Source organism: Pectinophora gossypiella, chromosome 3 (assembly GCF_024362695.1).
Source record: "Pectinophora gossypiella chromosome 3, ilPecGoss1.1, whole genome shotgun sequence".
Classification (NCBI taxonomy): domain Eukaryota; kingdom Metazoa; phylum Arthropoda; class Insecta; order Lepidoptera; family Gelechiidae; genus Pectinophora; species Pectinophora gossypiella.
In genome coordinates this window covers 9,226,182-9,246,881 of record NC_065406.1, presented here as the reverse complement: position 1 = coordinate 9,246,881, position 20,700 = coordinate 9,226,182, and the positions used below count along the sequence as shown (strand labels likewise).

Below are 20,700 nucleotides of genomic sequence, written 5' to 3'. Positions count from 1 at the left end.
TGTGGAGATCTTTTTTACCTGTTGGTCTAAAATTCTAAATAAAAAAATAAATATTAAAAAAATCATAGTGTGAGTAGTGAAAAAACGTGTGCGTGTGTTTCGTAGCTATTCTTTATAAATCCCTTGAATCTCTTAAAATATATGTATAAGTAGGTACATATGTTTTGTATTTATTATGTATTAAAAACTGCTAACAGGGGGATTATAAAGGCCACATAGAAGCAATTGGTCTAAAATAGCAATATTCCAATTTGACATTGGTGCATATAACCAAGTGCGCTATGCACACAAACGTCCAATAGCAATATTGCTTTTTTAGATAAATTGCTTCGATGTGGTCATTTTAACCCCCCAGGCTGTAACATTTACTACCAACTTTATAGATCGGCATTTGACAACCTAATATATTTCTTAATCGTAATTGACGAAGTGTTCAAAGTTTAAACTTTAATGCAACTTTATAATTTCCTGTACGTAAGTATTATATTTAGATTGTCAAGTGATTACCCATAATGGAGTTTACCTTTAGTTTGATGGCTCCGCTCAAAGGCATTAATGACGCCTGTGAAAGGCGTATTTACCTTGTTAAGTCCAGATAGGCAGTTTCCTATTATAACTTGAAACATTACCACACGCAACGCGCTACCAAAAGGTTACAAAACTGTGTAGATTTATAAATTGCACCGTACCTACATCAAGAAAAGTAAATAATTAGTTATGAAAGATTTAACCCTTACGTAAAGTTCTGAAGGTTTATGAGTGACGGTGCCGGTGAATAATGATTGTAGCTTTTTAGAAGTGACAGATTTGCTCCAGGCGGCATTCGCTGCCTACCTACTTGGCTAGACTAAAGCTACAGCTTTGTTAGTTTTGTTTATAAATATACTATAATTTAATTTAGTTTTAAGTGATTTGTATATGTATTTTTAATATGCTTATAATAAAAATAAAATTATATATTAAATATTAATCAACTATTATTTTTATTATTTACCTATTATTAGTGAGTAATCGTTACACGAGCCATGTCAGAGGCCTTTGGCGGTTCAATAATAACCCTGACACCAGGGTTGATAAGTTTGGTAATTCACCTCACAACCCACACGATAGAAGATCTAAATATATAATTATTTTACCATATTCATCATTGCGTATAATTCAATGACAAATTGCAATTAATAACTAGAGGTAGAAAAACATAAGTATTTGGTAAGAACTCAAATAACTTCTTTAGTTTTTCATTTTAGCAATATAATATCTAACGTTCTCTCAAATATCGGTTATTAGATCGTAAATTCCATCGCAGAAACTTGAATATCGAAAGCTTTGTGTAAGATACGCTTCGGACAGCGCAGCGGTGGTGCGTTCAGTCAAGCGTTAGATAAAGTAGCTTTGATGCAGCGGTTGATAGTCGTGCACGCTGTTTGTAAGCACTGGCCACGGATGTCTTTATATATGTATTACAATTCTAACTTGGTATACAATTGTACCAACATATTGAAAGCCCGGCCGTCTAGTGCGATCAATTATACATATTTCAATGGTGTTAGTGACACCGTAACGAAAAATTTGAGGAAATATTCAGACCATGATTCTGAGTCATCAAGTGGAATTTTCCGTCGCAAAATATAAAAATAAAATAGCCAAAAATATAAAAATATCACTAAAATTTTCATGAATTTTCCGACAGGAAATTCCACTTGATGTCAGTTGCTCATGCTGAACCATCCCCCTGAGTATTCGGTGCGGTGTCCCTAATACCCCGTAAGTTGTAGCTTTTTGTGGGTAGTCTCCGATAGAAAAAGATACGCTGAGGACTTGACTTAAAAATACTCCGTTTGCTCATCACTAAACACGAATACAAACATTGCGAGGCGTGTTCCTCGCATGGGTAAGTATCACATACCTAGCGACGAAAATCTCGCAATGTGTGTATATCCGCCTTAAATATTACAATCATTCGAAAACTCAGCCTATATCAGCCCTTTCCAGTAAAAACGCGTTTCTTCGTAGTACAGTGTAATCTTATTATATTATGCATTCAAACATGCAAGGAGATATTTTCTAATCCGTTCAATAAAGAACTAAATCCTCCTAAAGCCGATTTTTTTTGACGTGACTTATTGTAGATTTGCCGCATATAGCAGTAGGTAATTACTTGGCCGGACAAAGGGGAGCGCTGAAGGCTCTCACCTGGTACAAAATTTAAGACAACAGGCCTGAGGGTGCCAAGTTGGGCGCGAACCTCGGCTCAGGGCGTCATCTGAGAGGAAGAATATTTGAGAAAATTAAGCAATCCTAGTGGGTCGATAACGATAAGCGGCAATAAGCGCTGACGGAAGTAATCGACCACGCCGGCGGGGTCGTTGTCGGGGTGCTGAAGTGTTTGGTGTCGCGAGCTGATTGGTCGCCTCTATGGCTAGAGTAATTGGGTCGTCGGGATCGTATATTAATTACGTTTTACCTAAAGCCGAGATTTTCAGACACAATATAGTTAAATAGTGAAATTTGGATTTTAAAAGGACAACCGGTCTTACGACCTGTATAAAAAAAATGGACGCCATCTATAGGTGGGTTAAATGTTTGATCATTAAAAGCCTGCCATCGCGCATGTTAGGCAATAAGTCCGCTTTTGTGTGTGTGTATTTGGATGTATGTTGTATTTATTACCTGTGAGTCGTGGGGCTCCGCGAGGTAGTACAGCCAGGGGGCGCCGCCACCCGAGTAGCGCCCGCCCATCGGTGGGACTGCGTAACCCAGGCTCTCCTGTATCATACAATAATAGATTAATCCATACTAATATTATAAATGGGAAAGTCGGTGTGTGTCTGTTTGTTTGTCCGTCTTTCACGGCAAAACGGAGCGACGCATTGAGTGACATAGGCTATTTTTTGTCTCTTTCTAACCCCCCATTTCCTTAAAATGGGGAGTAGAAGCTTGTATGGAGCAACTCGCAATTATCCAGGTAGAAAGCTAAAAATTGGTATGCGTTCATAAATTGCTAGAAATTGGTATAAATTGGTAGAAAGCTAAAAATTTGTAACTAAAAATAAAATCGTGCATCATTTTTTTGGATATCTGCCTCGAACCCCTTCAAAGAGGGGGTGAAATTTTATATGGGACTTTTCGTAGTTTTCAAGGTAGGAATCTAAAAATTGATAAGTAAGTAAAAATCCTAATGGAAAGGGGAACGTGTGAACGCGGGGTAGCCACTATTTATACATACATATAAAGATAAATGGATAAAAGAAAAACAGAGAAAATCAAACAGTTTAACTAAAAGTCATCCTACATGTATACATAAACTCACGCCTTCTTCCCACCGGGGGAAAAGTAGGTACTTATTTTTTTTTCGCTAAGAACATTCTCCTTTAGATATTACGAGTACCTAAGTAATCATCATCATCATCAGCCGTACGACGCCCACTGCTGGGCATAGGCCTCCCCCAAGGATCTCCACGACGATCGGTCCTGCGCTGCCCGCATCCAGCGGCTTCCCGCGACCTTCACCAGATCGTCGGTCCACCTTGTAACGGGCCTACCCACTGAGCGTCGTCCCCAGCGGCCATCGGTTCTCCTCGCTATGTGTCCTGCCCACTGCCACTTCAGCTTTGCAACTATCCGAGCTATGTCGGTGACTTTAGTTCTCCTGCGGATCTCCTCATTTCTGATTCGATCGAGCAGGGAACCTAAGTAATATGTAACAAAAATTAAACAAACGGAAGCTAAATTTACAGTTTTATTTACACATTATGGAAGATAGGTTCCTGAAGATTCTTACTAGCCTAGCAAATTTGTAGCGTAAAACAAAAAATAAGTTATGTAAGTAAGTACTTAATAAATGGAATAGAAAAAAAAATAATGGGACAATATACATTATTCTTGGCGTTTATAAACCACGACAATTATGAACTCAAAGGTCGATGTTGATAATATTTTCCATCAAATCATTTTGCCTACAGAAACTTAATAATTTCCATAAAAAAGCAATAATAGTTTTAAATAACACTGCGTTGAAAATTAAAATTAAGCTCATAATAAATACTTCATGTATGATATGAAACAAAATTGTTTCTGTGAATGTTGACCCAAATTATTTGAATTAACGCTACTGGAAACCATAGCATTGGTGAACTATGAAATATAATTATTAAAACTTTGTGACGTGTACAGATTCCTTCTACCCGTGTGGAAGCGAACAAAATAGTCACGTTTGCATAGCTACTCTACCGAAATAGGCAAACAAATAGAAATATCTTTAAGTTTTTGTGTAGTTTACAAATCAAATTCAGAAATTAATATTGTTTGTAGTCATATTTTTTTTTGTTTTGGATTTCCCCGAAGGGCAAGGCAAAGAGAACTATGCCCATACAGCCATGTCTTATTTTTTTTTTCTTGATGATAATTAATTAAATGATGAAAGGTGATGACGATGAATGATGAAACCTAAGCCCCCACCCTTGAAGCAGACTCCTACTCCGAACCCCAAACGAATTTACTCAAAAGTCCGCATAAACTTTCGAGTTATAAAGCGGCTTGTTGGCATGAAGCGAAGATAGATAGTTACATTTTGTTTATTGAATATTCCGATATAATAACACTATCGCGAATGTTTTCCAACTAACTTAATGTGATCATTAACCACAAAACAGCACTTCGTATTAATTATTTACATTATTCAATGAAGAAAGCAACTGTCCCGTTCCCGTTCCCGCCAAAAAGCCGTAGTCATAAATAGAAAAAAAACTGAAATGATGATGATTTTTAGACAAAGAGGATGGTTTACCATTTTGTATGCAATCTCCTTGTAAGTGGATCTTTCATATTCCAGGAAAGACAAACAGCAATAATACGAAACGTAACTCGTATGGTAAGTAAGTACTCGCACTACGTCGAAGAAGCCTCTGGATACAAAATAGCTATTTTGTAGAAACAAAATAACATCACCTTTTTACCATTGTTAGCTTTTTCCAATGACTTCAATGAAAGAATTTGAGGAGTTTCATTGGAAATTACGTTGTTTGAAATTCTTTGATGTGCCCACGATGTGCCTTTGACAAACGCTTTTGTGCACAGATTGGGAACGAATCAGTTTTCGAAATGTTTTTGGAATTATTTAATTTTAACACATATAGGTACGAATGCGTTCGTGTTTTGTTTGATTGTTGTTATATTCTTTGTTTTCTAATTTAGAGCATCGAACATTTATCGAACCATGATTGTCTAATCGTTCACATCATTATTATGTAAAGCACCTCTGCTCTGGTAGACCATTACCTACAACAGACGACTAATTCAAAATTACTAAATACTTACTCAATGATAAGCAATATCGGATGAACGTGATGATCAAAAATAAAATGCTTAATGTTACTAACTTTGAGCATTTTAAATGTCAAAAGTGAAGCTATCTACAATACACCGTGAAAATATCACCAAGGAATGTATTTCCTACGATATAACATAAATATTTGCGGTATATCTGACGATCGCCGCGGGCGGTTCGGCCAATTTCTCACTTGACGAGACGCCACAAAATAAACATATGATAACATCAACTACGTAACATACGGTTCTTTCACCCATACCCACCTTGAATAATAATATGTTTTGCATTTTTCAGCACAAATACAACAGATAAAGCGCATAAACTTTGTACGTGATTCAAAAAATTCGCATCAACAACATATCTGGATGTATCATAAAGTATGAATAGATACCTTTTATGGAAAATATATATTCAAAAAGTGTAATAATGTAAGATATTGCTTTCTACAAAATGTTGAGGCAATTATATCGATTCAGTGGAATGAAAACCTTAGTATGCGGGAGGCAAAACTTATAGGTACTCCTCAACTCAAGCCTTTTGAACGTTATATTTGAGGCAATCGCTATTCATATCAAATATTTTCATGAAAATAAGTTTAGAAAACTAATAATACGTAGTTATTTACGTTAAGAAGTTTGAATAAGGAATTATGTATGAGCTATTGGTTTAAATGCAATAACCCACAAATTAACGGCCTCCGTGGTCCAGTGGTAGAGCGTTGTGCTGTCGATCCGGAGGTCCCGGATTCGAATCCCGGTGGGGACAAATCACAAAAATCACTTTGTGGTCCCTAGTTTGGTTAGGGCATTATAGGCTGATCACCTGATTGTCCAAAAAGTAAGATGATCCGTGCTTCGGAAGGCACGTTAAACCGTTGGTCCCGGTTATTACTTACTGATGTAAAAGTACGACGTTACATGAATCATGTCAGGGGCCTATGGCGGCTCAATAATAACCCTGACACCAGGGTTGATGGGGTTGGTAATCCACCTCACAGTTACCCACAAGCTAGAAGAAGAAGACCCACAAATTTATAGATGCAATGAATTCCTTTCCCAATCTGCCGTATACAAGTAACTAGATTAAGTACCACCTCCCCTTTAACACAGCTCGCTATATAATTACAACAGCAATATCATATGAAACCAAGTTTCCAAAACCTTTTTTTCGGATTCCAGCTTAATCCTCCTGTATTTTGCCACACGTGTACAAAGGAAATAAAATCAACACTCAAAAGAACAAAAACTATCACTCAAGATGATTTTTCCCGCCTGTTCGCCCTCAATCATATTCTTTCCTTTGAGGCCATTAAGGGCGGAAACCCTTGTATCTCAAACTACTCTGTCGTTTGTAGTTGTTGAACATTGAGTTAGGTACAACTGCTAGATATCTCAGAGAACTCATTACGTTATGAACAGTTAATTGAAATCCTTTGAAGGATATAAGCCCTTCAGTTTTTGTTCATTTGTCTTTGTACAAATTATCTTTATGCATTCATAGTAGTACAGTGTACGGTCACGAGTACTAATATGTATATACTTTGAAACCATGTCACATTGACTTTTTTGACAAATTAAACCGTAAGTCTTATTAAATGTCAAATATGATAGTGCGACAGGGTTCTAAAGTGGGTACATGATATAGCTTATGACTGTACTTACATCGTCAGGCGCGGGTTGGTCGATTTGTACGAGGTCGAGGGGGGGCAGCGGCGCGAGCGAGTCGGGCGCGGGCGCGGCCGCTGCGCCGGCGCCGGCTGCAGCCACCGCCGCGCACCATACCGCCCACCACATCTGTCACACGGAACCATTCGTTAATGTAGTCGAGGTTGGAGATTTATTACAGAGACATAGAATAAAAAATAGTACTACAGAACGGCAACTCTCCGCTGCCCACCAGCGGCTGAGCTAGGTTTACCTCACACCGCCTCGGTTTACTTTACTTCAATCGTAAGGGCGCTACACGTCACACACATACCGTACACATACTTCACCGTATGTACGATAAAAATGAGGTATTTTGTATGAAGTGTCCGGGGTGTGACATAGGTAAATTTTTAATAGGGTCGTTCAACTACAGGGGTTAAAAAGGCCACATCGAAGCAATTCATCCAAGAAAGCTATATTCCGTTAGACATTTATTGGCATTGCGAACTTTTGTAAGCGCAAATTTCAAATTGCAATATTGATTTTTAGATTTTAGCCCACCAAATCTTCTAGTAGAATAATAATAAATAATCAAAGACAGTCTAGAACATTAAAAAGAAAACCGAATTAATGATATCATAAAATAGTCACTAAATCATAATATTATTTTATATTTTATGAACTAAGTACTTAATTAATAAGTAAGTAAGTACCTACTTAAACTCACGTTCTACAAAAATACAAAAAACTTCTACTAACTTGTTAATATTACAAGTAACTACGCTGAACTTTCATTGAACATTGTTAGAACAAATGAACTATTAAATTATGGGTAAAGTCTTCTAACTTCTTTTCGATTATTTCTACATACATGTGCGATGAATATTAAAAAAATAAGCTCAATCGTAATCGTGAGATATTAGGTACGACTTAAACCCTCTGCAACTTTTTCAAACTAAGTAGGTTGTGTTACAAGTAAGACCAAGAATGATGGCCAAGTTGTTACAGAAGCTAAGGATGTAAGTTTTATGATTTACGTTAAACAGAGTGTATAAAATAATTTACAGAAATTAGGTTAAAAAGACAGTCTACTAACTAACCTAGTACCTACCTATTAAAACGACTCTCCTTGATTACTGTATCGATCACGTTACCATATGTTTTTTTGTAATTTGGCCTCATAAATATTCAAACGGTGATGTTATTCTGATCAGGGAGCACTTGACATTCCCAGCAAGTTTTCGTGTAGCCAACACAAAGTTTGCTTTTATCTGCGTTTCCAAGTTCACTCTTGTGTAAACGCAAGTTTGAATATGGCTTTATCGCATAATCCTTCCCACCTTTACTTTAAGTCGTCTAGGCAAGAATAGGCACTTCCTTTCGCTTCAAAAATAATCAAAATACCTACGATAATAATATGTCAAGTTTTTACAGTAAGTAAATGAAAATTAATTACTTGCGGTGTAATTTTTCTCTCTACTCGGCTTATCAGCTGATATTGTCAACAATTTGTTTTCAAACACAATTAATAAAAATAAACCTCAATTTTCCTTAAAATATTGGCTCTTATTTTACAAACATTATAATATGAAATGAGCGAGACATCTTGCTAAGGATTATAATGAACCAGCGGGATGTCGTCTTTAACGTTTTGCAAATACGAAGTTAATTTTAAGTATATTTACTTCTCAAGCCAACTGCTTTTCTGCGGAAAATGAAAATTCATGCTGTTTATCATAATTAAATACTTTGGTTTTGCTTTCATATAAGACCTATAATCCAGCCCCAAAGGGGACGTAGTCATCTTCTGTGGTCTCCACTGAGGAATTCCTGTTCGACGCATCCTCGCTGCGGGGGTGGGCGCCTTTTACTTCAGTAGGCTGGAGTGACAAGTTGGCTGGGATCGGATAGGAACCCAGACCTACGGGGTATAACGTAGAACCCCTGCCCAGGGATACGGGTGAACGTCAACGGTTGCAGAGGCGGAGATGGAAGCCATCGGCACGGCAACACAGGACGAAAGGGGTAAGTCACAGGGACTGTAACCCGGAACCTAACAGAGGGCAGCAGTAACTATTCAGAAGCGGAGGTAAGGAGTCCTAGTACAGCTTTGAAATAGACTACTCTGGGCACCATTCCACTCGCGTCAGATAGAGTACTGCGTCAGATAGAGTATTTCTCTTAACATGGAAAATGCTACACCGACAAGAGCCTGGCTCTTAAATTGGTGATGATGAAATACTTAGAAATACCTAAAACGGTGTGAAGTATGTAACTAGTCTCGTTACGATTCATTCCAACTTTTGGTAACGGGGCACCTCGGGAACTCCATACAAAAAGAAAGTGACACTTCTAGTAAGGGAACATAACTCTGGCATAAATCTAGAAAAAATACAGCCGTATTTTATCTCTTTCAGTCATTATTTTTACCACTTTCAGACAGTTTGACCTTTAACGTAAAAATATTTTATCACTCTCATAAGATTAAATTAATCTTTGTGAAGTGTCAAGTGGTAAGTAGTGTGGCGAGGTATGGTCGCGGATGTCGGCTTAGAACTGCATATTCTCGTCCACCGACAGATTACGGATTAGTGCTCACAACTGAGCTTTTTAAAAATCTTTTTTTAGTCATGTTTCTGAAAATATGTATTTAATAACTCCCGCAAAATGTAGGTAAGTATGTCCACTGGTGTTCAGTTGGTAGTGAGTTGGTTTGATAGACAAAAATGGAAAATGGTACACCGAAAAGAGCGTGGCTCTTAAATTAGTGATGACGATGTCCGTTGGTAATTAATATTCCTATGACTTTTTCAGTGAAGTTCATTTTGCGTTATAATTGTACGAAGTTAGAATATAGGTACACACATTCTCGCTCCCCACTAACTAGCCGAGAATAAGATTACTGGGATTATAAGTACTTAGTCAAAAAAAGCTATTAATATATATATCGACGCATTTTTTACCATTCATTTGAGAAAAATATTTTCCTCAAAAGTACAAAAATCGAGGGATAAGTAACTAGGTACTTTACAATCACATTCCACTTAATTGCGTTTCACCCAAAAAATTATGTAGCAGTACTGTATCAAGCACTTACTTACTTTAAAAAGATAAGATTCAAATTAGTATACAGTAGTAAAGACTATTATGTTCAAGCTATAGTGGGTTACCCTAAAATGCTGTTTCTGTCTCAATGTTAAAAGGTTGAAAAACCTTTTTATTTGTTGACAGTGCCCTCGTGTGGGTTTCCGTGATTTGAACGATCCTTAACAAGCTGTGTTTGCATAGGTTCCGTGGACGAGTTGGGAAACTCAAACTGTTTTTCTAAAACCAGCTGCCATTTAATGGCACAAGTTAATAATTATTTCGACACGAGTTTTGATGTGTATTTATTCAGGGCAAAATTGTGAGAAAGTGAGGAAAATTCGATTAGTCGTCCTAAAGTAGAAGTTGGTTGGATTAAGTTTATTATCCTGTTCTGAGTTGTAAGCCTTTAGTACTTATGTTTATCTCAGGCATAGGTACTGTCATCTATTCAACAATATTGAAGCTTTACGTTTAAATATATTTATTCGTAGGTTTAAATACCTATTTGTAGGTATTTTGACACACGTCATAAACGCTTCCGGTGACCACATAACATTTATTTAATTATTTTTACAGTTTTACATTCCAGTAAAAACCAATTCGACTGAAACAAAGTCATATTGCATAAAACTAAATAATATAATATATATTATTAACAAGAACACAATCACGCCTGTATCCCCGAAGGGGTATACAGAGGATGTATAGTACATTCTTAGAGTACAAGCTTATTGTAATTAACCGGTCACAATAATAATAACCATTTATTTCAGGCAAAGCCCATACAATAAATAGATAGATGACTTTAAAATTGAATTAACTGTAATATCAGATTACGAATAAATAAGTTTTAAGCAATGGAAAGTATTATTATATTAATATTTGGATGATTTGCTTTAATTAAATGGCCCGAATTCAACGTGTTGCGATATATATCTGCTAATATTTATACTTACGATTATTTCGTTAAATAAATATAAGTAAGTATGTTATTAATTTATATTATTTTATACGCATTATTTTGTAAATATTGCTGTATTTCTTTCATGTATCACTACACTGGACACAAACACGTTTCTAATGAATATTTTGTATACTACTTTTCATGGTTTAAGTAAATATATGATGTATTTACACATTACACCCTACAACAGATACAAACTAAATGATTTCTAAGAAACGATATTTCTTCGGGAACTTATTGCTAAGTTTCCATTATATTTAGGTCAAATAGAAATGATAAAAAGCAGACACGATTGTTTCAACAAGGCCATGGCCAAAATGCGAATTAAGAGTAAGTTTACGTTTAATTTTCTTTTTAATAATTCCTTCCTCTTTTTATCGTCAGAGTTATTATCGAGCCGCCAAAGAGTAACGTAACGACTACATACTTACATCAGTAAGTAATAACCGGGACCAACGGCTTACCGTGCCTTCCGAAGCACCATCTTGCTATCGGAGGAAGTATCATCTTGCTATCGGACAATCAGGTGATCAGCCTTTAATGTCCTAATCAAACTAGAGATCACAAAGTGATTTTTGTGACATGTCCCCACCGGGATTCGAATCCGGAACCTCTGGATGGTGAGTCCTACGCTCAACCACTCGTCCACAGAGCCAAAAAACTGAACATAGAATATAACGCATCAAAATTCGATAATCTGTCCGCGCTTAGCCGTAAAACTCATCAATGGAGATTGTCCATAAGAGGTACAAATATCCACCACTAACGAGACCTATATAACTGAATAGATCATTAAATACTGAGTAATTAATACCAGCACTGCATACAAAAATATACTGTCAGTAAAAAGTTATGGCTACTTAATTGAAAAACGAGGGTTTTGTCATTTTAACATAGAATAAGGAATAAATTTTTTTTATTAAAAGTATTTGATTTTTTTAAAGTTTCATTTGCCTCATTACTTTTTACTGATACTATTTATATTTAATATACGTATGTTGAAATATATATTATGAATATTATATTATGTATTATGAAAATAATATATGTATTTTCGACCGCCGTTTGGTATTTTGTACTCAGTATTTACAGATCTATTAAGTACGGTAAATAGGTTTCATTAGTGGTAGATATTTGGACGAAGTTCCATACAACTTTAGTTTACAATCGCACTAGATTTATTAAAAACAAACGGTGTTTACAATATGACGATGACGCTTAAATTAAAAAAGAGTTCCCGCTAGAATATCGACAGTCCTTTATGTACAGATTAAAAGATACCACCACATTTTAAAAGATACAACATTTTTCTGTTCAGATATAAATAGCGACGCGAATTTTTCCAGAGCAATTGGAAATGAACCTTCCTGTTTAGTAAAAGCATTTCTTTCATTCGCAAGAAAGGAAAGTACTTACATCGGTTTTCAGCCTTTTCATAGACGGTAAAAATTGTACCCTACTTCCAATTACATAATATGACATAAGCTTGTTGATCAAGCCAGCGCGGGATCCTGAAATGTTTGTTCGCAAGCTGATTAGCCGTTATTAGCAAGTGCACTGTATTTGCAAAGTTACACTTATATAATTAACCTAAAATTGACAACAGTATGTATTTAAAGTTATTTTTTGTTTTTATAGCACTCACTTGTGCTTAGGAAAACTCACAAAGAGAAAATTAAATCGAAAAGACGGGACTTGAACCCAGCTCTTGTCAAGCCGGGACGAGCGTGTTAACCATTGCACCACCGGATCCTCGTTCTGTCCGTGGAAATTCTTTCAATCTATGTATCGTCATTAAGCCGACGCCGGCGCTATCTATCTATAATATTGGGTATTAATATTAATTTTAGACAACATCTGAGCTGCCGGTTCAAGTCCCGTTTGAGTCATTTTTTTTTTAATAAATTTTGCCGTTGTATATTTCAAGTTTGCAATGGTGGTTAGCAATGAAGCTGACATGTCCATATTACGTACTTTTTACCACTGAAAATTACGCGTTAGCAAAAGTAATCTTAACAAGTTTTTTGCTATATGACTTCATGAAAGTAGACGGAAAGTTCACCGTCCAGGACGTATGAAAAGCAAGGAAAATTTAGATTGTACGGGAAAATAAAGAGAACGGAGATTAGCCGACACGAAACGGGGAGTGGGGGGATAGTGACTCCTAATGAAAGCTAGCTTACTGTCAGCGCCGCAAACAAGCGGAAAGCTCAGACTGACATTTGTTGAGAAAAATATATTTTCACTAACAGTTTTTTTAGTTAGTAAAGATAGTTTTGCATTCCGTTAAAAATGATTATTTTGTGTTTTCATTTACTGGTCGGTCATTTTTATTCTTGGCGGTGGAAGCTTTTCTAGAAGAGTCATTTGTTTTTAATACAAATACAAATACTTTTTTACACATAGTTTCCGCTGTCTGTTTCCTTTAAAATGTTGTGTGATGCTCTGTCGCGGGGCCACCACCTCCAATTCAGTTGAAAACGATATAGATTACTGTACGTACCATGTACATAGTGTACGTGAAAAGATTTTATGTGTACGTGCTATAATTAGAAAGAAAACAACAAATTAAAGTGGCTTCGCTGGAGAGCATACTCCCCAGCGGAGCCACTCAGTTTGCATACTTCGAGATGTTTTCTTCCTGTAAATTGAAGTATAGTTTGATGTACGTACTACGTACATAGTGTACGTGAAAAGATTTTATGTGTATGTGCTATAATTAGAAAGAAAACAACAAATTAAAGTGGCTTCGCTGGAGAGCATACTCCCCAGCGGAGCCACTCAGTTTGCATACTTCGAGATGTTTTCTTCCTGTAAATTGTAGTATAGTTTGATGTACGTACTACGTACATAGTGTACGTGAAAAGATTTTATGTGTACGTGCTATAATTAGAAAGAAAACAACAAATTAAAGTGTATATGACGGCATGAACAAAACGTGAAGCGCTGAAGATTTTAAGAAACAATCTCCTTGCGAGAACTTTTTATCTATGCACAAACTACTAAGAGAACCTATTCCAGACGAACGTCTCTCATACAAAACAAAGAGCCTCAGAATTTAGAGTATGACACTTGATTTGACATATAAAATTATATTGCCACACGCAAAAATAATTGTGGGGTTGCCATAGTAATGATATGGCACGGCGTGGCAGTAGTGATAGCTTTAAATTATTTAGATTACTTTAAATTTTGATGACAAGGTTTGGTGACGGATCGGTACGGCACTGACAATTTATGTCAAATCTGTCATGGATACACGGCCGGAAATGTTCATACAAAAAAATTGTCTCTCAAGATTAGCAGTGTTATTATAAACAAAATATTAAAGGGTACAGATGTCTCTAGATTAGAGAGTTTAGAGGAAAGTTTGCCATTTATGCAAAAAGGCATATTTAAAATAATAATAATAAAGCTCTATTTCAGAAAAAAATCCATAAAATATAAAACAAAATTAAAAAATAAAATGTTATACAAGTAAACTGCAGTCTTTTTTTTATAAACCTTGTCATCAAAATTTAAAGTAATCTAAATAATTTAAAGCTATCACTACTGCCACGCCGTGCCATATCATTACTATGGCAACCCCACAATTATTTTTGCGTGTGGCAATATAATTTTATAATGTCAAATCAAGTGTCATACTCTAAATTCTGAGGCTCTTTGTTTTGTATGAGAGACGTTCGTCTAGAATAGGTTCTCTTAGTAGTTTGTGCATAGATAAAAAGTTCTCGCAAGGAGATTGTTTCTTAAAATCTTCAGCGCTTCACGTTTTGTTCATGCCGTCATATACACTTTAATTTGTTGTTTTCTTTCTAATTATAGCACGTACACATAAAATCTTTTCACGTACACTATGTACGTAGTACGTACATCAAACTATACTACAATTTACAGGAAGAAAACATCTCGAAGTATGCAAATTGAGTGGCTCCGCTGGGGAGTATGCTCTCCAGCGAAGCCACTTTAATTTGTTGTTTTCTTTCTAATTATAGCACGTACACATAAAATCTTTTCACGTACACTATGTACGTAGTACGTACATCAAACTATACTTCAATTTAAAGGAAGAAAACATCTCGAAGTATGCAAACTGAGTGGCTCCGCTGGGGAGTATGCTCTCCAGCGAAGCCACTTTAATTTGTTGTTTTCTTTCTAATTATAGCACGTACACATAAAATCTTTTCACGTACACTATGTACGTAGTACGTACATCAAACTATACGTCAATTTACAGGAAGAAAACATCTCGAAGTATGCAAACTGAGTGGCTCCGCTGGGGAGTATGCTCTCCAGCGAAGCCACTTTAATTTGTTGTTTTCTTTCTAATTATAGCACGTACACATAAAATCTTTTCACGTACACTATGTACATGGTACGTACAGTAATCTATATCGTTTTCAACTGAATTGGAGGTGGTGGCTCCGCGACAGAGCATCACACAAAATGTTACAGAGATTTTAAACAATTACAGCAATCGTCATTTACCATCGATGCCACCAGACGATCAAATATGAACATAACTTTGAAAAACGAAAGGTAAAAACATTTTAGCAGTGGATAAGATGTAGCGTTTACGTTGTCGTTGTTAACTAGTATTTACCGTGACAAAAAAGAGATCGAAACAGATATTCTCCAAACAGTGTGCTAAAATTTAACAAAAAATACTAAAAAATAAATGAAGGTTACCCTGTAATCTGGAACCTGATAGAGGGTAGCAGTAACTGTCAGTACTATTCAGAGACGGAGGTCAGGAGTCCTTGTACGGCTTTGAAATAGACTACTCTGGGCGCCATCCCACTCGCGTCATACAGAGTACTGCGAGGCGGAAGACAAGAGGGAAACCACACGATAAGAAGAAGACGTACTCGGGTAAGTATATAATTATTCCAAAATACAATGTAAAGGTAGCAGCATATATAAATATAATTGTTGCTTGATATTTGACTCATATTATGTATAACGTTCCTACCCATATTGCTTCTCTTTATTTTGGTCAGAATAATAATGGATGGAACATGTAATTGTGTCTGGGTGGGATAAAAACGGTAATTATTTATATCCAAAAACAAAGATCTTCTTCTTCTATCGTGTGGATTGTGAAGTGGATTACCAACCCATCAACCCTGGTGTCAGGGTTACTATTGAGGCCAAAGGCCCCTGACATGGCTCATGTAACGACTACTAACTTACACCAGTAAGTAGTAACCGGGACCAACGGCTTAACGTGCCTTCCGAAGCGCGGATCATCTTACTTTCGGACAATCTGGTGATCAGCCTGTAATGTCCTAACCAAACTAGGGACCACAAAGTATTTTTTTTTGTGATATGTCCCCACCGGGAATCGAACCCGGGACCTCCGGCTCGTGAGCCCAACGCTCGAACCACTGGACCACGGAGGCCGTTACAAAGATAAATCATGCATATGTCTGTTATCCATCATCAAGGAAATGTTAGTGACATCGTAACGAATACTGAGGGGGATGATTCATACCATGCCTATATATTGCTTTTGAGGAACGTAGTTTGGAAAGTCCATAATTAACATTTGCAGACAATATACAATGCATTCAAGTCCACGGATGCATAAGTTCATCAAACACGCATGAATATGCAACAACAACCGATCGACTCACAATACGAATGATCCATTGTATTGCAGTGGCTCGTCTAATATCGCTTGACTTCAAATCACCAATAACTGGAAACTGACTAAATCACCGATCAGACGCCTCCCCTTGAGTGGAATTGGAGCGAATGGCGCTAGTCATCTCCTTAGAATTATCCCGTTTTTCACAGGGTTAGCTTACGTAACCTGAAGATTTGACAGGTCCGGTTTATTTATTTATTTATTTATAAAGTACAACCACATCACATATATTAAAACATTTTACATTTATAAGGTTACGGTATTGTGACTAATATATATGACAATTACGGCGTACATAACTTATACAATTAAGGGTACTTAAGTATTTAAAAATAAAGTAAAATTAAAATTACACATCAAAATTACACACAGAAGCGACTGCCTGTCTAACCTTCCAACCCGTAAAGGGAAAACCAACCCAATACAGGTTAGGTGTCATGCCTCCGAAAGCCGCCTAGTGCCTGTCACTAGACAATTGCTCCCAACGTATTTTAAAAATAAAATAACATTTAAAGGTGGCCGCCGGTTCTGACAGAATGCCCGGTCACTCGGCGTGTTGACCAAGAGATCAAGAAACGATAATATTTATGAGCCAATAATTGCTTCCCATTTAGTGTCCACAAACTTATCACACGGACAAGTGTCCATTTTTCTATTAGAAAACGGAAGTAATAAAAAAAGTATCAAGATGAGGAATCTAACTATGCATCAAGTATTTAGTAGTCCGCTGTTGAGCATACGACCACATTATGCGCTTTCATACAAGCGGCAAAATGCCATGCCAATAAAATGATAAAACTAGAGAACTACCCTATTTAAATGCAATGAGTAGTACTAGATGTATGCAGTTAATACAGTTGTGTTTGTGTCTTGTTTGAATAACCATCCACGTGCTGCATGGTACTAACCAGGGCAGACCCTAGTTTAATTTTACGAGACCATCTGCCAGGCAATGAGACACATATTTAACTCTGAATCCGAGCGGGGTAAATAAAGAGAACAATGCGCTAAGTGTATGTAGCAACATCTATTTCTGATGAAGATGTCTAGGAGGACTATATTAGGAAGTATCAGTCGACAGCGACACCCATAGCCAATGTTCGCCTGGGCCCTTGCATGGGCGCGTGACCAGCAAAACTAAAATTGGGTTTGAAAGTCCTGTTGCAAGAAATAATAAATAGTCCCACTTGAGTTATAAATGTAGGTAGGTATTTATTGGGATTAACTGCCTAGGAACTGACATTAGGCAGCCAAATTACTAAATTGTGTAACAATATTTTACATGTCGGCCCTGTGCCGAGGTTTTTGCTGCTTCTATCCCCGGCTGTACAGCTTACGATTCAAAGTGACTATGCTGCCTACTAAATAAAAAACATTTTTGAGTTTGAATTTGAATTTAAACATTTAGTACCTAATTAAGTAGAATCATTCGGCCACGTAATCGGTATTGAGATTCCAGGACCCTATTCTAATATGAAGTACATTTAATATATCCTTCGTACCTGACCGTTTCCGTTTAGTCGAAGCGGTCGCCATGGCCGAAATCGGTCGGAGATCATCACTATCGTCACATTTGTGTACATAAAATATTGAGCATATCGATATTCGATGAAGATAAGAAAGCAATTATCCTTATTAAAACGAAAGGAACCGGAAGTGGTCATTCGATTGTATTCCCGTCACAAGGAAATCATTCTGAATGCAAGAATGTGGCTTCCACAATTGACATAAGTACGACATTATTATATACGTATTTTTTTATTTTTTTTTACCTCTGAATCGTGAGCCGAATCATCCCCCTCAGTATATCGTTACGATGTCACTTACAACCCGGACATGTACGTACAGGATGTTTTAAATATTTTTCCTCTCAGACGACGCCCTGAGCTGAGGTTCGCGCCCAACTGGGCACCCTCAGGCCTCTTGTCTTAAACGTTGTATCGGGTGAGAGCCTTCAGCGCTCCCCATTTGTCCGGCCAAGTAGTTAATTCTATCTACGGAAAATCTACAATAAGTCACGTCAAAAAAAATGTAGGCTATTATATCACTTGGAAAAATGTTTAATTACAGTTCCCTCAAATTTTACTACGTTCAAGCACGATGTAAAAAACATACAACATGCAACTATTTCCCGCCAAGGTAAGAAGAGTATGGAATTCCATGCTTCGATCCCGATACACTTGTTATGCTTCCTCTACATTCATCAATCGTTTCATACACGCGCACCTGTTAAGAATACATCGTATGTAATGAACAGCACGGAAAAATCCAAGATTTTCCTTTCGTCTCCACCCATGCATGGAATAGTACATATTGTACCTATTGAGATTAAAATAGCCTTTTGTGTAAGGAATACCTGCTTAGAATAACGCCGCCATACTAATTATTTTTTCATGTAAACCTTGTGCGGCAAAAGAGCACCTAACAAGAGGCCCGTTGCTACGTTACCCGGGTGAAAGTATTTATACTTAATGTATTTAGATTTCTGGCCATTGTGCTCTTATATCAAATATAACCAAAAGAACAATGTGAAGGTATTGTGTGGCTGACGTACTAGGTAATACATCAATCAGTGCTATCTCTATCTATTTTCAAAGGATGCTTTAGCTCAAGAATAAATAGCCCTTCACGTGTTATTATGCTGTTGAAGGTTTTATATTCAGGATCGTGTTACTTTTTGCAGATAAGGACTTATCTAACAATAGAATTGTTGATCACAGTGTTCTATAAATAGATATGTTATTTTTGAACGTTTTTAATACAGTTATTCCACTTAGGTAGGCTATGGTTACCTCCGACAAAATACTTAGGTATACTTTATGTTATTTATTGGATTATTTATGTAAAACAAACACGCAAGAAAACTGCATCAGGCTAGCTACCCTAACTAGAACCTTATTTATTTATCACGATAACTATACAGCATGAAGGAAGAAGAACACTGGTGTATACTCATCTTCATCATCTCCCTAGCGTTAGATATCCCATTTTCACAAAGTCCGCTTACATAACCTGAAGATATGACATGTCCGTCTTTTTAAAGAAGCAACTGCATATCAAACTTTCGAAAGGAAACCAAAGCTGGAGCTTCCTAACTAACTTCTAATTTGCCAGGGACAAGTCCGATTTTGATCGAAATATTTATTTGCACCACTCAAGATGTTTTTGATATTGAATCAAAAAAACTACCCCTACAAAAGAAAAAGTCATCAATCGGACCTGTCCCTGGCAAGTTAGAAGTAAATCCCTTCATTGACTCCACTAATACCTCCGAAATATTTTTTTTGGGAATGTGGGCATTCCCACGATGGTTTTCTTCACCATAGCACGTGACAATCATTTCTGACATGAATTCGAAAACAATTGCGAAAACCAGTGTTACATACTAGCCCTAAAAAACAAATACGTAGATGCGATGCGACTGAGTTAGGTAGGTATTTAGCCTCAGATCGGTTACATCGGTCAATAGGCTTAGTGAAAGGTAACAAGGGAGAGTTTATCATGTATCTCGCAAAAGACATGAGCCCGTTTGATAAAAGTTTGTGGCTCACGAATTCGTACGCCGCTATAAATTTTCTGATAAGAGTTCAGACAAATGTATTCGAACAATACAAGTTAAAGGGCGGTAGTAAATTTCCACAACTAAAAGTGTCAAAATTAAGATGGTCGTTTGCCTACGCGAAAACTTTATCTTTATGTCTAGTTATTAGAATATATTCTTGTGTCTCTCAGAAAGGATAGGCTAGTTCCTAAGGGCGACAATGCTAATCTTAGACAAACTAACCTTCATCTAACCTAACCTAACCTAACGGCCTCCGTGGTACAGTGGTTGAGCGTTGGGCTCACGATCCGGAGGTCCCGGGTTCGAATCCCGGTGGGGACATATCACAAAAATCGCTTTGTTTAGGACATTACAGGCTGATCACTTGATTGTCCAAGAAAGTAAGATGATCCGTGCTTCGGAAGGCACGTTAAGCCGTTGGTCCCGGTTACTACTTCCTGATAATATAAGTATGTAGTCGTC

At 36.9% G+C, this 20,700-nt stretch overlaps 1 protein-coding gene across 5 annotated transcripts in view; it reads right to left on the bottom strand.

Annotated features, from left to right (window-relative positions):
• Window positions 1-20,700, bottom strand: part of LOC126381807 (diuretic hormone 41) — a 96,368-nt gene that overhangs the window by 11,976 nt on the left and 63,692 nt on the right. For all 5 annotated transcript variants that reach the window (XM_050031301.1, XM_050031299.1, XM_050031303.1 and 2 more), the window contains exons 3-4: window positions 6,991-7,122; window positions 2,671-2,766 (exon numbers count right to left, since the gene is read on the bottom strand). In XM_050031301.1, the coding sequence (XP_049887258.1) occupies window positions 2,671-2,766; window positions 6,991-7,122 (228 nt within the window). The remainder of the gene's footprint in view (window positions 1-2,670; window positions 2,767-6,990; window positions 7,123-20,700) is intronic.